General features: G+C 35.8%; 1 protein-coding gene across 4 annotated transcripts in view; it reads left to right on the top strand.

Moving 5' to 3' along the window:
- PPFIA2 (PTPRF interacting protein alpha 2) overlaps positions 1–14,774 on the top strand; it is a gene marked incomplete at both ends in the record, with an annotated part of 283,268 nt that overhangs the window by 160,542 nt on the left and 107,952 nt on the right. For all 4 annotated transcript variants that reach the window (XM_082279657.1, XM_082279658.1, XM_082279659.1 and 1 more), the window contains one exon: positions 8,829–8,930. In XM_082279657.1, the coding sequence (XP_082135783.1) occupies positions 8,829–8,930 (102 nt within the window). The remainder of the gene's footprint in view (positions 1–8,828; positions 8,931–14,774) is intronic.

Here is a 14,774-nt window from a genome sequence, read left to right on the forward strand (position 1 = left end):
AGTGAACATAAATATTTATAAAACAAAGGCATTAATTTTTAAATGGACAAAAAGTGGATGGTATAATTCCCCTTATTATGTAGCTGACTCACTTCCATAATACAGTAGTATGATTTAAAGAAAAAATCCTTACAGTTGCAACTAACAACACTTTCATCCCACTTCTGGAAACTGTGCTGCCATAGTACTGCACATGAGTTATACTTCTACAAAAAACAGTCCAGTGTGTGTAGTAAAACATTCTGAATACACATTGTAAGCCAGTCTGCAGTTTCATCCTATACTGTATATAATATTATGAGCTTTTTTAAACTCACCCACCTGAACTACAAATTCAGCTTTATTGTGTTTACAGATGTTTGTATGAGTGATGTTTTGTCCCATCCCTTTTCAGTACTAGTCTGACAGATGTTTAATGTAGACCCTCTGTGCCTCAGTGTTCCCATCAGTCAGGAGCAAAGCACTAAAGACACAATTAGGGTTATTTGAAAGTAACAGAGTGTGTTACTGTCATTCACTGTGATATCTGTTCCAAACCAAACCAATCTAGTTTACATGATCTGCAAGACAAGAGACCTTTGAATTTTCAATCCGCCTTTTTTATGGGGAAAGAAAAAAGGCTTTAAGTTCATTCTTGTTCATAAATATGGGAGAATGACTCATTTGGTATAATTGGATTGGCTACATTATAATAAAAATATTAAAAAGTATTAAAGAGCTACATTTTTAGAATTATTAAAATTTCTGCCTTTTTTAAGGGAGGGGGGCTGTCAAGTCCTTTGAAGCCTCAAGCTTTATAGCCTGATACTAAGGATTACAAATAAATAACATTGAATTTTTTCATCTACTATCTTGTGCTTGAGATCATTTTTTAAGCTTTTGTCAACTCACATCTCTTACCATAATCTGAAGAGTCTCACAAAACACAGGAGATTCTAGATTAAAAAAGAAGAAAAATCTGTTGTTAATTCTATTATGCCTTTTTTTCCCCCTTTTTCTTCTGTTTTATTGCTACTGTGTTTTAACAGACCGATACCTGCTGGCTGGACATTATTCTTCAGAAAGCATAAATTGTAGTGATCAGTACACAATAGATAATACAGAACACCAAATTCAAATTATTTAAATAGAGGACATGGGAAATATTAATAAGTCAGCAGATTGCATACTTTATTCAGCAGTTTTCCATTAAGAATAATTTAACTGTGAAAAAGCCAGGAATGCCAACTGAGCACGTTTTAGCTGGTGGTGATGTAAAATTTAAACTTCTACATGACAATTTTCAAGCTAATTTGGGAAATAATGGAAAAGAGATTAATGTTTGGCTGTTTGGTACTGATTAGGGAGTTATACATGGATTGTTGCTTGTGGTTATATTGCCAAAATCAAATGAATTATTGTCATATTATTATTGCCCTAGATTCAGGTGAAAACTACCATGGAATATTTGTGCCATAACTTCTGTCTGTAGTGTCAGATTTCTCCTTGAAGTAATCCTGTGCGAGAAAATCATTGCCAGAAACTGAGCCATTGCCATAATGCTCATGTTGCTGTGGCGATCCTCTTTGACTTGGAAAATCTGGGGGAATTAATCTTTACATGGCAAATGTGTACTAGCAAAATCAGGCAGATTACATCATGAGTCCTGACAGTGGTTGTTCTTTGTTATCTTTGAATTTATCTAGACTGTCTGTCGCATCAACTAGCATGTACACAGGTGCATTTAAAGCTTCTTTTTGACTGAATTTTGAAATATAATTTTGAATATTGTGGTACTCTTGTTCTAAAAAATCATGAAAGTAACATGATATAGCTGGCGAATTTAGGTGATATTTCTATAAAATTCAGTTTACAGAGATCACAAAGCTGCACCAAAATATTTATAAGTATATCTATTCAATATATTTGAATTATCTTAATCAGATATATGAATTTTATCTAGAATAATCCTCAGTCTATTATTATTTTGGGTTCTTTTCTAGAAACAAGTTTTGGGGGCTTTTTTTGTGTGTGTATTTTTAATTTTTTTTCAGATACTGAAATGGTAATTGAGTGTTTTTCTGTTTGCTCAGAAAAGCAGTTATATCTCTCTTACTCTGGTACCCCAGTCATCATAGTAAATTACTCATTCACAGTAGCAGGCCACGCACAGAGAGACTTGAGATGATTTCTTCTACCCAGAAGGGGATGGCTGAATAAGTAAATATTTGTAAGGCTTAGTTCAAAATCTGATGTAGATTCAACTGATTATTTAAGGAAGGAAATCTTGTTGGAAGGCTATATAATAGTTCTCCATTTGTCTGATTTTGTGTTCAGTGAATGTATTGGAAATATTAATTCTTATAGATATTTCCATGGGCTCTGAACATCTGAAACGTTTTTCTTTTCTTCTAAGGATCATTGACTGTGTGCTTCTGTGTGGGTAGATGTTTACACATTTCAAAATTTCAGTCCCTGCCCACATTTCTGAAAAAAAAAAAAAATTAAAAATGGGGTCTCAAGTCCACTGTGCTACTGAATGACATAGTTTTTAGCCCAGCTGGAGATAAAACACCACAGAGCCATTCACTCAACCTCCCCTCTGTTATCTCCTCTTCTGGTGGAATGGGGAGGGGAATTGAAGTAAAATTTTTTTGTTGAGATAAAAACAGTTTAATAAGGGAAAATAAAGTAAAATAGAATAATAATGGTGAATAATAAGAAGAATGGAAAAAAAACAAGTGGTGTACAATGCAGTCGCTCACCACATGCTGACCAATGCCAGACCCCCCCCCTTCCTGAACCCAGATCAACCGCTCTTCCAGCAACTCCCCCCAGATTACATACTGGGCATGACATTCTGTGGTGTCCCTTTGGTCATTTCAGGTCACCTGTCCCAGCTATGCTGCTCCCCAGTTTCTTTTCTCACTGACAGAGCATGAGAAAAGATAAAAAATTGGTCCTTGGCTTAGGATAAACACAATTTAGCCGAAAACCAAAACATCAGTGTATTATCAACACCATTCTCATTCCAAATCCAAAACACAGGACTGTAACAGCTACTGGGAAGAAATTAACTCTACCCTAGGTGAAACCAAGACACTCAGTTCTCTCTCTTACATAACAGAAATCTTGTCATTATCTTAGAATCACTGAACAGTGAAGGTTGGAAAAGACCTCTAAAATCATTGAGGCCAATCGTTAACCCAGCACTGCCATGTCCACCACTAAATCATGTCCCTAAGTGCCACGTCCACACATTTCTTGAATGCTTCCAGCGGTGGTGATTCCACCACTTCCCTGCTTAGTCTGTTTCCTAATATCCAGTCTATTCCTCCCCTGGTGCAACTCCTTGTCTTGCTTTGTCAGTTAATGGAACTCTCACATTGTGACGCTCAATCCCACTTCCCGCATTTTAGATGTCTTGCAGACCACTAGGCAACCCAAACCAGTGTTGGTAAATCCTTGATAGTTTGAAACACAATTGATGTCTCTGTAAGAACCACTGGAAGAGTCACTCTCTTTAAAGAAGAATTATTCCCTATCTGTGCAAGCATGGTGCGAGTCAAAGTAACATTCAGTTCATATTAGAGCCACAGTAGTTCAATGTGATGTGGCCAACCCACATCATATAGTTTTTTGTATAATATACTACTGGTGGCCAATTTTTTTGAAGGGGTGTTAAAAAATAAATTCCAGTGCCTAAAAAAAGTGGAAAACAGAGACTAAATCAATTTTGCTTGAATTAATTTGTGGAGAAGTACAGAAAACCCTCTACGCAAACAACATCATAGTGCAAACTACTCTGATGTTTTTAAGAGAGTAATTCAGAGATTATTCTACAATTTTGAAAGTTTTGCTTTTATGTATGAAGAGATCAAATTTTTAGTCCTGAGATCCAAATAGATTTCCATTTTTTTACCCAGGTCCTGTTATAATACATTATTTCAGGGTACACGTCAGACCTAAAACCTGTGTGCAAATGAACTCTGATTTTGAGCAGTAATGTTAACAATGAATGATTTAGATGACTGACACCAAACCCACGTGTTTAAATCATAGAATCATGGAATCATAGAATGGCCTGAATTGGAAGGAACCTTAAAGATCATTTAGTTCCGACCCCCCCTATCATGGGCAGGACACCTCTCACTAGACCAAGTTGCTCTAAGCCCCATCCAGCCTGGCCATTAACACTACCAGGGATGGGGAAAATCTGGCATTCTACTTAGTTTAGAATCAAGGAATATTTATTATGACTTCTCTGTAGCAAGAAAATAAAGAGTGAAATCTGTTCAGAATTTTTTTGTATTTTGTCCTGTTAATAAGAGTCAGCAAGAATGAAGTCTGTGTTCTGACAAAATTGCTAAAATAAATCCTTGGTCATTTAAAAGGCATGGAGAATTTCCAAGAACATTTCCAATGAAGGAATAACAAGAAAAGAAAGAAGATACCTTTTATTTTTTCTGCCCACACACAAATGGATTGGATGAAAACATAACAAATAAAAGGTTAAAACTCTGAGTGAATTGTAGTAGATAGTGATTTCCTGTGTTAAATTAATTAAATTTAAATTTGTAGGAAAGCGAGTTGGTTGACACAGCTTGTGTTGAATGTAAAATAGAAATTATAAGCCTCTACCATTTTTTTTCCATTCAGAGATTAGTCCATGCACTCATTCCTGAAATGAATTGTGGTTTAATGATGGAAAATCCAGAGATTTTAAGCTGAATCTCCTCAGTGTCTCCAAAACTGAATTTTAGGTGTTTTTCATTTAGTTTTTATTATTGCTATTATAAAATATCTACTTTATTTCAGTATTTTTTGGGGGGATGATGAGAGACTGTATTCATTTCAGCTCAATTTGGACTGGATCGTATTCTGAACAGATGAGCATCAGAGATATGAGATCTCAATTTCTGTGGCATACCCTCAACTTGGAGACTAGTTATGTATGTTTTATGCATATTTGGTCATAAAACATAAATCTTGCCAGGCCTTTCCTGGGAACAACAAACAATGAAAGCAGGATTTCTTGAGCCAGCCCCTAGAGGCAGAAATTCAATGGTAAGAGAGCTGTAGTATGCCTCCCCTGCCCAGTCCTTCTGCCAGCACATCTGGCAGTGCTGCCAGCCTTCCTGTCCCAATGGCATCCCACTCTCTCAGGCACCCCCCAGCCTCTGCTCCAGCTGTATTTCAGCTGCTTCAATGGGGAGGTCCTTGAATTTTTTTATTGGGAACTCTTAGTGGTCCTTTTAGTGGCTACAAATTTCTGTTGAATTGCTTTTCAAGGCTTAATTTCATAGGCCAAGTAGTAAGACAAAAAGAGAAGCAGCTGTTAAGATAGGCTCTGAGATAATGTTTATTCAGATGGTGAAAACAATGCTCTTTCTCAGGTTGTTTATCTTGAAAAAAATTGCAAACATCTTGATGTCGTGGTATAGTATAAAACCAGTGCAATCAGCTGAATAATTTTCATAGAGTTTTAATTCACTTCAGTTCTTAATTAGCTTTACTGCCACATAACTTCTACATGAGCTTTAAAACTGCAGTTGTGCCTGTCAACTCCTATTAGTTATGCAACAGATATTACCTTCAGGGCTCCCAAAGTATGACTGACTGTTGTGGTCACTGACCATGCAAGATTTCTGCTGCAAACAGCAATTCCAAATGACAGTATTCCCTTGATCCCTGTATATACATATGAGGCAATTGCATGAGCAGAGGTCATTATTATGTTATTTATTACATAACTGGGTGTTATGTTAAAACAAAAATATGCTTTGCTTAGCATAGAACCTGTGGGAAAAAAAATGTTTCCTGGAGCATTGGTCACAGGGATATCTTGGATAAATTGGTTATTTTTAAAATAAGTTTTACATTTAGTTTTGGAAGTATTATTTGGAAGTTGTGAGCTGTTATCCTAGTTATTAGTTTATCAAAACAGATGTGACAGAAATAATAATTTGTAAAGCTCTAGGGAAAACTCCATTTACTTTGAGACTTTCCCTGTAAAAGGCTCATGATATAAACACAAGGAATAAGGCCCTCTTTCTGCCAGCATTCAATTTGGAGAGCTCCAAGCTCTTGATGAATGAGCAGTCTCTAGTACTTCAGATGAAGTTGGCCACTTGAGCTACAGACACATGAAAAGGTGACTGCTTGTTGTAAATGCTTGCACTGCAGGTGTGTCAAAAGCACAGAGAAATTTCAGAGAGCAGCAGCAGCAGCAACTGAATAATTAATAGGCTTGAAAGGACAATGTTGGCCACTCAAGTAACAAGGTCTAAAACACTGGACACAGGTAGCCCAGCTAAGGTAAATGCTAATAGATATTATGAATATAAGCTGAAGGTATTTGGAGGCTGAAAAAACATTACATTAGACATGGGACTCTCTGGGAGCAGAAATTTGAGTAATGATTTGCTTAAAAGTAAGGGAAAACAAGCTGATGACCAGACAAAATTACCCTAAGAATAAATTCCGTGCTGCCCAACAAGTTAGTAGGAGCTTCATTGCTTCGTTATGTGAGATTATATTGACCAAGGCATTAGGGACTGTACTTGTAGTAGGCTTGCCTTGGCACAGCAAAGATGTGCAATTTGATAAACATATCTTTTTCTGTTTCCAAGGAAAGCAGAAAATGCATGTCACCAGACTGGTTTGCCTTACTGTAGTTCAGAACTTGATCTGTAAGTCACCAGATGACATTTGTTATCCTTTCCACCACCTGTCACCCATCCGGATGCCCAAGCATATGCCCAAATGTCTATTTTAATTCCCACTGAAACAATACAAAGAAATGAGGAAACATAAACAGCAAAAACATACTCCATAGATTACACTGAAAGTTTATTCTGTAAGACTCTGAAAGTATTACAGACACTAATCCATGTGTATGTACATTAGTAACAAGGGCTCCACCCTGTAGGGCTATACACAAAAATGTGTTTATGTGTGGTTTTGTGCTTCAAAATCCATATTCAATGTGAGTTGAGACCATTAGCTTTCTATTAACAATGATTTTTCATTCAGTATGTAATATGACTTATAACCTTAAGGACAAGAGATTTTAAAAAATATCTGAACAGAATAACACTGCTGGACTGGTGTTTCTGCATCCTAGCTTAAGACCTACAGGCAGAAGTTTTAATGATACTTTTGAAAAGCAAGGGAGTAGTGTTATGATATAAATCTCGTTTTCAAAGCTAAGGTAAGGGTTTTAACATCAAAGTATACTGTGTAGTCTTAAATGTACCTGAGCACTAGGAGGTAAAAAGCTAAGACTGATTAGGAGGTATGACACAAAACATCATGATATGGTTCATGTAATCAATAGCCAGTGTCTAAATCTGTTGAGGATATCAGAACAACATTTTCTTTCTTACCATGCAATTTGAATGGAGGTCTACTGTGCCTCCAGTTCCAGCTGCAGAAAAATGAAAAAAAAATGCACCCTTAGTTACATGTTGTCAGAATATCACTTGAAATTTATTTTAATAACGTTTAATATATAGTAACATATACTGTTAACTATTTAAAAACTTGACTAAAACAGACCGAGACAAGGAATACCCACCAAACTTCTGTTGAACAGTTATTTGGTTCAGATGAAAGCTACTTTCTGCAGCTTGAGGAGAAGCAGCAAACCAAGCCCTTTTGACATCATTGCTAGCTTTTGTCTTAAATTAATAGATTTAGTGTCAGCTTCATCCTTCTGACTGATAAGATAAACCACCTGGACATGTTTTTTTATTGGACTGCTTTCTCTTGGAGTGCAGTTTAACTGCCTGATTGTGGGCTGGTGGGCTCTTAAGCCCTGACTGTTTTGGTCAAACTGAAATTAACCTAATATTTTAAAATATGTATACATCTTTGTTTACATCAATGCTGTTCAAGACTTTTTTTTTTCCTCAAAATATGACCACAAATTTAAAGGTTTTTCATCCTTTACCTTACTGTTTTTGTGAGACATGTAGAATCTTTCTGCTGTAAAGGATAAAATTAACCACTACAATTTAGTATATCTTATGCCTGTCAAAAGTAAACACATATGAAGTGAAGCCTTTTCCTTATTGAAATTAATGACAACTCTATGACTGCCCTTTGTATAGACAAAAATTTATGTCTATTGTTGAAGAGTTACAGCAATGGTAAATGCAAGACATTGTAATAGAAATTTTGACAACTTAAAGATGTTTTTCAGATTACCTATTAGTTGCATGCATAAAACTTAGTATCAGGATCAGCTTAAAATCCAGATTCATTTTATGTTAATTCATAGGAAACTCATTCCAACTACAAAATATTGTTCTGAGTCATCACAGCCTTTCACTATAACGACCAAATACATTTTAATAGTTAAGTTCAATATCAAGTAGAGTATTTTTTTCACAACTCATGTATTACTTATGTTACTCTGATATTAGATAGATTTTAACTTTTTTCTCACATGCTATATTGCAAAGGTTGCCTTATAGAGTGGCAAGAACTCTCCTAAGTGGGTATGTTGAGTTGGACCTCCTTATGTGTGAAATGTGGCGTCTCTGTTGCTATGAAATTGGCCAGTTCTGTTCTTCTTCTGGTGTGGTTCTGATAGCTTATGTATGGGAGATGTTGCCATCATTTTGACTCTTCTTTTTTTCAAACCTTAAATCAGTAGTCACATTTTATTAGCTATGTTTATGCTTGAAATTATTTTGGTAGATGCTGAAGCTTACATATGCTATTTTAGTTTGTGTTGATGATTTTTAAATATTATTTAAATCCTCAAACTCTAGAATGCATATGGATTTGATTGTCCTAGTGCTTACATCTTGAGTAATTTCATATATAATTTTATTCTACAGGAATTTGCTGCATTGACAAAAGAATTAAATGCATGCAGGGAACAGCTGCTTGAAAAAGAGGAAGAGATTTCAGAACTAAAAGCTGAAAGAAACAACACAAGAGTAAGTATACAGCAGACATTTTCTAGATATCATGTATTTGTAAACTTAAGTATAAATCTAGATCTTCATTTGTATGAATAAGAAGACAAAAAAATCCAGCATTTTCATGAGTGAAGGAGGTTCTAAGTAGCAGGATGTGTCTACTATGCTACAGTCCTGGAGGAAATGAGTGTATTAGCCAGATGTAACACAAACAATTACAGTTAGAGGAGATTTAGTATGTAACATGGTAAGGTCATTCAGTTTAAATGTCTTCTAAAGCAAGGGACTCATGCAGCCTTCCAAACCTAAGTAGCTTGCGTGTATCTGCATCTCCTATCAAGGCAAAAGGCAAGGTTACAACAGACCCAGTTTTGCCTTGTGCCTTGGATTTGATCTGGATAAGGATGAGATGAAGGGTGCTGCACATACCACAGGCAGTCTGTTATTTAGTCTACATGCAGCCGTGTGACCCTTGAAGTAAATGTCATTTGCCATACAGCTGAAGGGGGACAAGATTCAGTCCTGAAATTTATCATGTCCTGCTTCAATCAGAAGATATTATTCTGTCCGGGAACAAGAATGTATGTGACAGCACCTTCTGAAAATTCTCAAATGATGTACAGAATCATTTTCAGAATAAAATAATTTGCACATAAAAGTGTCTGGGCAAAGGCAGGATTGATCAAGAAACACAAGATGGTAGCAAAGGAGACTTTATGGTGTTGTGGCAAGGTGGGAGAAAAGAGATGGAGTAGTCTCGGATCAGGCAGGAGTCAGGCTGGTAATGAACATACAAAATAGATCTCAGAGGCTGAACATCAAGGATGATTTCTCCTATCCGTATTTCATTCTTCTGTGAACTGTGTAACTTTTCCTGTTTTCCTCCTCTGCTCAGATAACACCTCTTTGTCAGCTAACTTACATTCTGAAGGGAATCTAACAATATATATGACAGAAGACCTGAGAAAGGGCCTTTCTCCCTGCTTTCTTCTTTCCATCTATAGCACCAGGGTGCCATAGAGTTCAGAAATTCAAGGGAGGACAGATGAAACAGATGCCTACAAAGAGGCAAAGCCGACCCATCTACCTCTATGCTTTCCTGGATGTTTAGGAAATGATCACATTTAGCACAAAATTCTTAGAAGTGATGGGTTTGGAAAACCTTACAGGAGGTACAGGTGAGACCTACTTTTTCTCCCATTAATTGATTAATTAATTAATTGCGAGAAACATGTAGGAATTGCACTGCCTTTTCCAGGTTTAGCAAATCATTTCAGCTGAAGAAAAGACTTTCTATAGCTACTTAAATTATCAGTAACTCCTACATGTGTATTACTTTAGTATTTAATTAAAAAAAGCTTTATTCATTTCACTTCCAAGTCCACTGAACACCATCTTTAGTGTATTAAAACTGCAGTGCATCAATACCTAGTGTGGGCCTGATATAAGCAGCGCAGACTAGCAAAAATTCCAAGACAGCCTAGTAGCCAAAGATAGTCACTCACCAAAGAACTGTGAGAGAGAACGAAGATGACTCAACTGTAAGTCATCTTCTAAGTCAGACTAATCTCTGTCATAGGCAGTTTCTTTACAGAGCAAGAAGCTTAAAGATCATGCATTCTTATGTTTCTTGTGCTACAGAAAACAAGAATTGGTAAGAGGTTTTCCAGGAGACCTAATATCAACAAATGGGAGTTATGGTGCGATAATCCTTGCAACTCCTTGCAGTTAAAATTAGTAAATTCTAAAAGTGTGTTTTCAAAATGAAGATGAAGTTAGGTATTGGAGTTCAAAATGTTTAGGCTATGAAAAAATATATGGAATGCAGGAGATGGTACAGAAAACAAGGGGAAGATAGAGTCCAAGTATTTATGGAGAAGGAGAGAGAAAAAATTCAGAGACATGCCTTACCCAGACCCCTAGCATTTTCATTAATAAGTTATCACCCCCTCATGTCATATTTGTGTTCTTGCCAGGCTTTAAGCTACCATATACTACAATATGTCCCAGAGCTGGCTGTATATTCATGCTGCCTTCTATAAGGACTCTCCTTTGATAGGGGAAGATGAGCATTTTGGATGCAAAGCTGTTGTTTTCAACATACAGTGTTGATTATGTGCTAGTGATGAGATTTCTAGCAGCATTCATTGTGAAGGCACTGCCTATAAAGAGGCCCTTTTGCAAACTGAGATTTATGGTGTTATTAATGCAAAACAGCATTAATATTTTGTAAGAGAAAAAATTGCTCCAAAATTTTTCTGTTAATTTAGAAGGAGGATTCTAATAAAATAATATTTGGAGGACCACTGATACACTTTCAGAGTGAGAAAATTAAATGTCTTTTCTCACATATAAAGTTAGTCCAAATAATGCATCTTTTGTCCTTCCCTCTAATGCTCACACTTGAGCCAGCCCTAGATGGCTAGCTCTAGCCCTTGGCTACATTAATGAGGGTCACCTGAGCCCCGAGGACACACTCATGCATAACCACCCATAGTGGTGGAACTACTCACAGACACCACTATGTCCTAAGTAGAACTTCCTACTGCTTTTAAATGAAAAGGCTCAGTTCTGAATTACAACTTCTGAATTTTTTAATCCATTGTCTTTTATTTCCCTGGGGTAACAGCAAAAAAGATATTGTTTGATTTGTTTTGCTTCAAACTGGGTATCAGCAGAAAGGCATGAAAGTGGCAATTCTGTCAGGTCCTGAGTACACACCAGCCTTCCAGGTTCCCTTTGCATTTTCAATTATGCCTAACTGGCAGTATTTTCTTTACTCTAGACCCACAGCTATGTTTTTCTTTATTACCTGGCAACAGCCTCAGAGAATTTTTGCTAATTGCATAAATAAACAAACAAAACACAAAACTGATTTCCCATCCTGATTTCCCACTCTACGCCAAGCTAGACCCTGATGGTCACATGTATTAGAGAGAGACCATGATGGAATTACATTTTTTGGGACACATACACTTCAGATCTCAGCCAAAATGACAGAAATTAAACCTTACCCCAATATTTAATCAAATCCCTACTCAATCCTTCTAGCAGCATTCTTAAGCATTTGCTGTTGAATGTGTATTTTTACTCCATATGATAATTAACTTTTTCTGACATATTACAGTAGAAATATATTCAAGTTACGAACGTAGCTGGCAACTTAATCCATCAATACATGACACTCTGCTGTTTTGATAGAAGGTGTGGGAGCACTGATTGTGAGGCACTGCTGACAGGAAGACAGACAGGTTCTCTCTGGAAGACCATTGTATGGGACTTTTAAAACATATAAAAATATTTTAATAAAAACTCTTACAGTTATTTCTCTGGATATTCTCTACATAGAATGATTACCTATAGCATGTGGAAAGATAGCATCTTTTGTGAAGCTGGAAGAAGAGTCAGTGTGATGATCTAGCATATTATTTAATGGAAATTATAAAATCACACTACCTTGGCTGTTTAAATTAAAATGGAAAGATTTTTTTTGTCTCAGTCTGTATTCCTTAAAAGTGGAAAAACTCCATAGGTTTAACTTATTAGATCAGGATATTATTATGAGAAAATTTGGGGGTTGGTTTGGTAGGTGAAAAAATGTTACAATACTGATATGGATTAATCTGATTGTGGATTTTTCCTTACAACAACAAAAAAGGACCAGACCCATACATATGCTTTTTGAATATAGAATATTTTTTTTTGCTTAAATTGGTCTGAAATATTCTAGTTCTAACAGTTTAGAAACAAAAAAATTAAACCTGTGTTCACAAATGAAACAGTAGTACCAGTGTCATCAACTCTCTTTTGCTTCATGCCTTAGGAGATAAAGCACATATTAAAGTGAACAAGGCTGACTTGTATCTAATTTTATTCATATCTTTCTGTCTCAATTCCTTATGGAATGGTTTATGAAACATCTTCAATTATCCACTGCAGTCTCATAATACCTATAGATCAGAACTTAACCCTGTATTCTATGATTTAAATTCCCTTCTACTCTGTTGGGAAACTCTGAGAATATATTTTAAAGCAAGGTTTTACCTACTTTAGCACATTTTCTCATAGGACCTTTTAATTAAATCCACTTAATAGGTGCTGAAAATTAATCAGGTACTCTATTTTTTTTTAACATGAGGAGTTCTTACAGTCAAAAAACCCTATACACATGAAAATAAATATATCTGTCTCCTAAAGTTCTGCAAATGGAAAAACATATCATTGCCTCAATATTATTAACTATCTTGTAGATTCATGTGTCTCTTCTTTCAAGAAAAAGAGCTCCTGTCAGTAAGTAGTGTGACAACAGATAGTAAATGTAATATATAGTTATTTAATACCTGTGTTTTCAGGTAATCTGTGTAGTCTAATAGTTATTATATTTGTATTCATTATTCTTATAAAACCCCTTCCTATTACTTTGTATCATTATCCCAATCATTACATTTTCTTTCAGACCTTTGTTTCCCATATGTGTGATTTCATTAAGGTTTTAGGCTGCTTGCATTTTGGTTTCTGTACAGAAGGACAGACATGGACATACTGCAGTAGCTGGGCTGTAACTTTGTTTTTCCAGAGAAAGATTTTCACTGTTAATTTACCAGTGTAGCTGTTGGAGGTCACATCAGCTGACCACAGGTGAAAAGTGGTTTCCATCACTGTGGAACAACGACAAAGAAAATCACTGATTTTGTAACTGATTTTAGAGGTAGTCTTCAACCCCATGTCTGCTTATTTTACTTGTGTTCTCTGCTCACACCAGAGATGGAAGTTCACTGAACAATGTGAGTTCTAAATACAGACTGAATGAAAATTCATTTTTTCCTGTGTTGGTGACAAATTCTAAGCTGGACCTCAAAAGAGAATTGTCTTTCTAGTGGGTTACCCCATTCCTCTAAGGAATACCTTAAGGCTGTCTCATTTTACTAAAAGCCTTTTATGTTTTTTTCCCTGTATTCATTATTTATTGATCTCCTTTTCTCTCCATCACCATCTGCTGATTCTTTAATTTCTCCATTTGTTATCCTGCTGTGAACTTTCTTTACAAACAAGTTTTTTGAAAATAATGTAAGTTAAGATAAAATATTTTATACTGATTAAAATCGAGGTCCTGTAATAGCAAACTCTATTGAGTCACACGAATTTCAACTTATTGAGCCATCATTCCTGAAAATGAATGTTTTAACTTCTTTAATTTTCTATATGTAAATCAGTGTCCATGTAGTCACAATGGTGTAGTATAATGGAGTAGGTGATAACCCACACTGATGTAGTTTATACCATTAAATCTAACCATGCATTTCCATTTCAAAGAAATCAATCTCTTCCACTAGTGCTTTGTAAGTGATTTGTGAAATACGGGAAGCTGGGTATATTCTAAAAATTTTCTCTCTTCTTTTTCATTTAGTTATAATTAGCACTTTAAAGATGCTACATTAATTCAAAAAATATGCATCAGAGCACTTTTCAGTCTTTAAATAATTATTTTTATACTTTTTTTATGCTTATAAAAAGTCCAGAGCTCCAGAAACAATCTATTTACATAAGATACAATTATCAGCAGGGCATCTTGAGCATCCTAAAATTTGCCCAGCATAAAACTCCCTTGTCAGATTATTTCATCATTCATTGTCAAGCTTATGCTTTCCAGTAGGAAAAGCATAGCAATGATGCGTGGGTGATTCTGTCCTACCTGCTGCTGTTGATCTTCATCTTCTTTTCTCTGCAAGATGCCTGTCCCTCTGAGTGCTTGACAACTGTAACAGCTTGACACAGTGTGAGGAAGCAGAAAATGCTCAGCAGCCCATGATCACTATTAATGCCAGAGTTTAATTGCAGCTTACTGAAATTCCCTAAACCTGT

This window comes from Coloeus monedula (genome assembly GCF_965178545.1).
Source record: "Coloeus monedula genome assembly, chromosome: 4".
Classification (NCBI taxonomy): domain Eukaryota; kingdom Metazoa; phylum Chordata; class Aves; order Passeriformes; family Corvidae; genus Coloeus; species Coloeus monedula.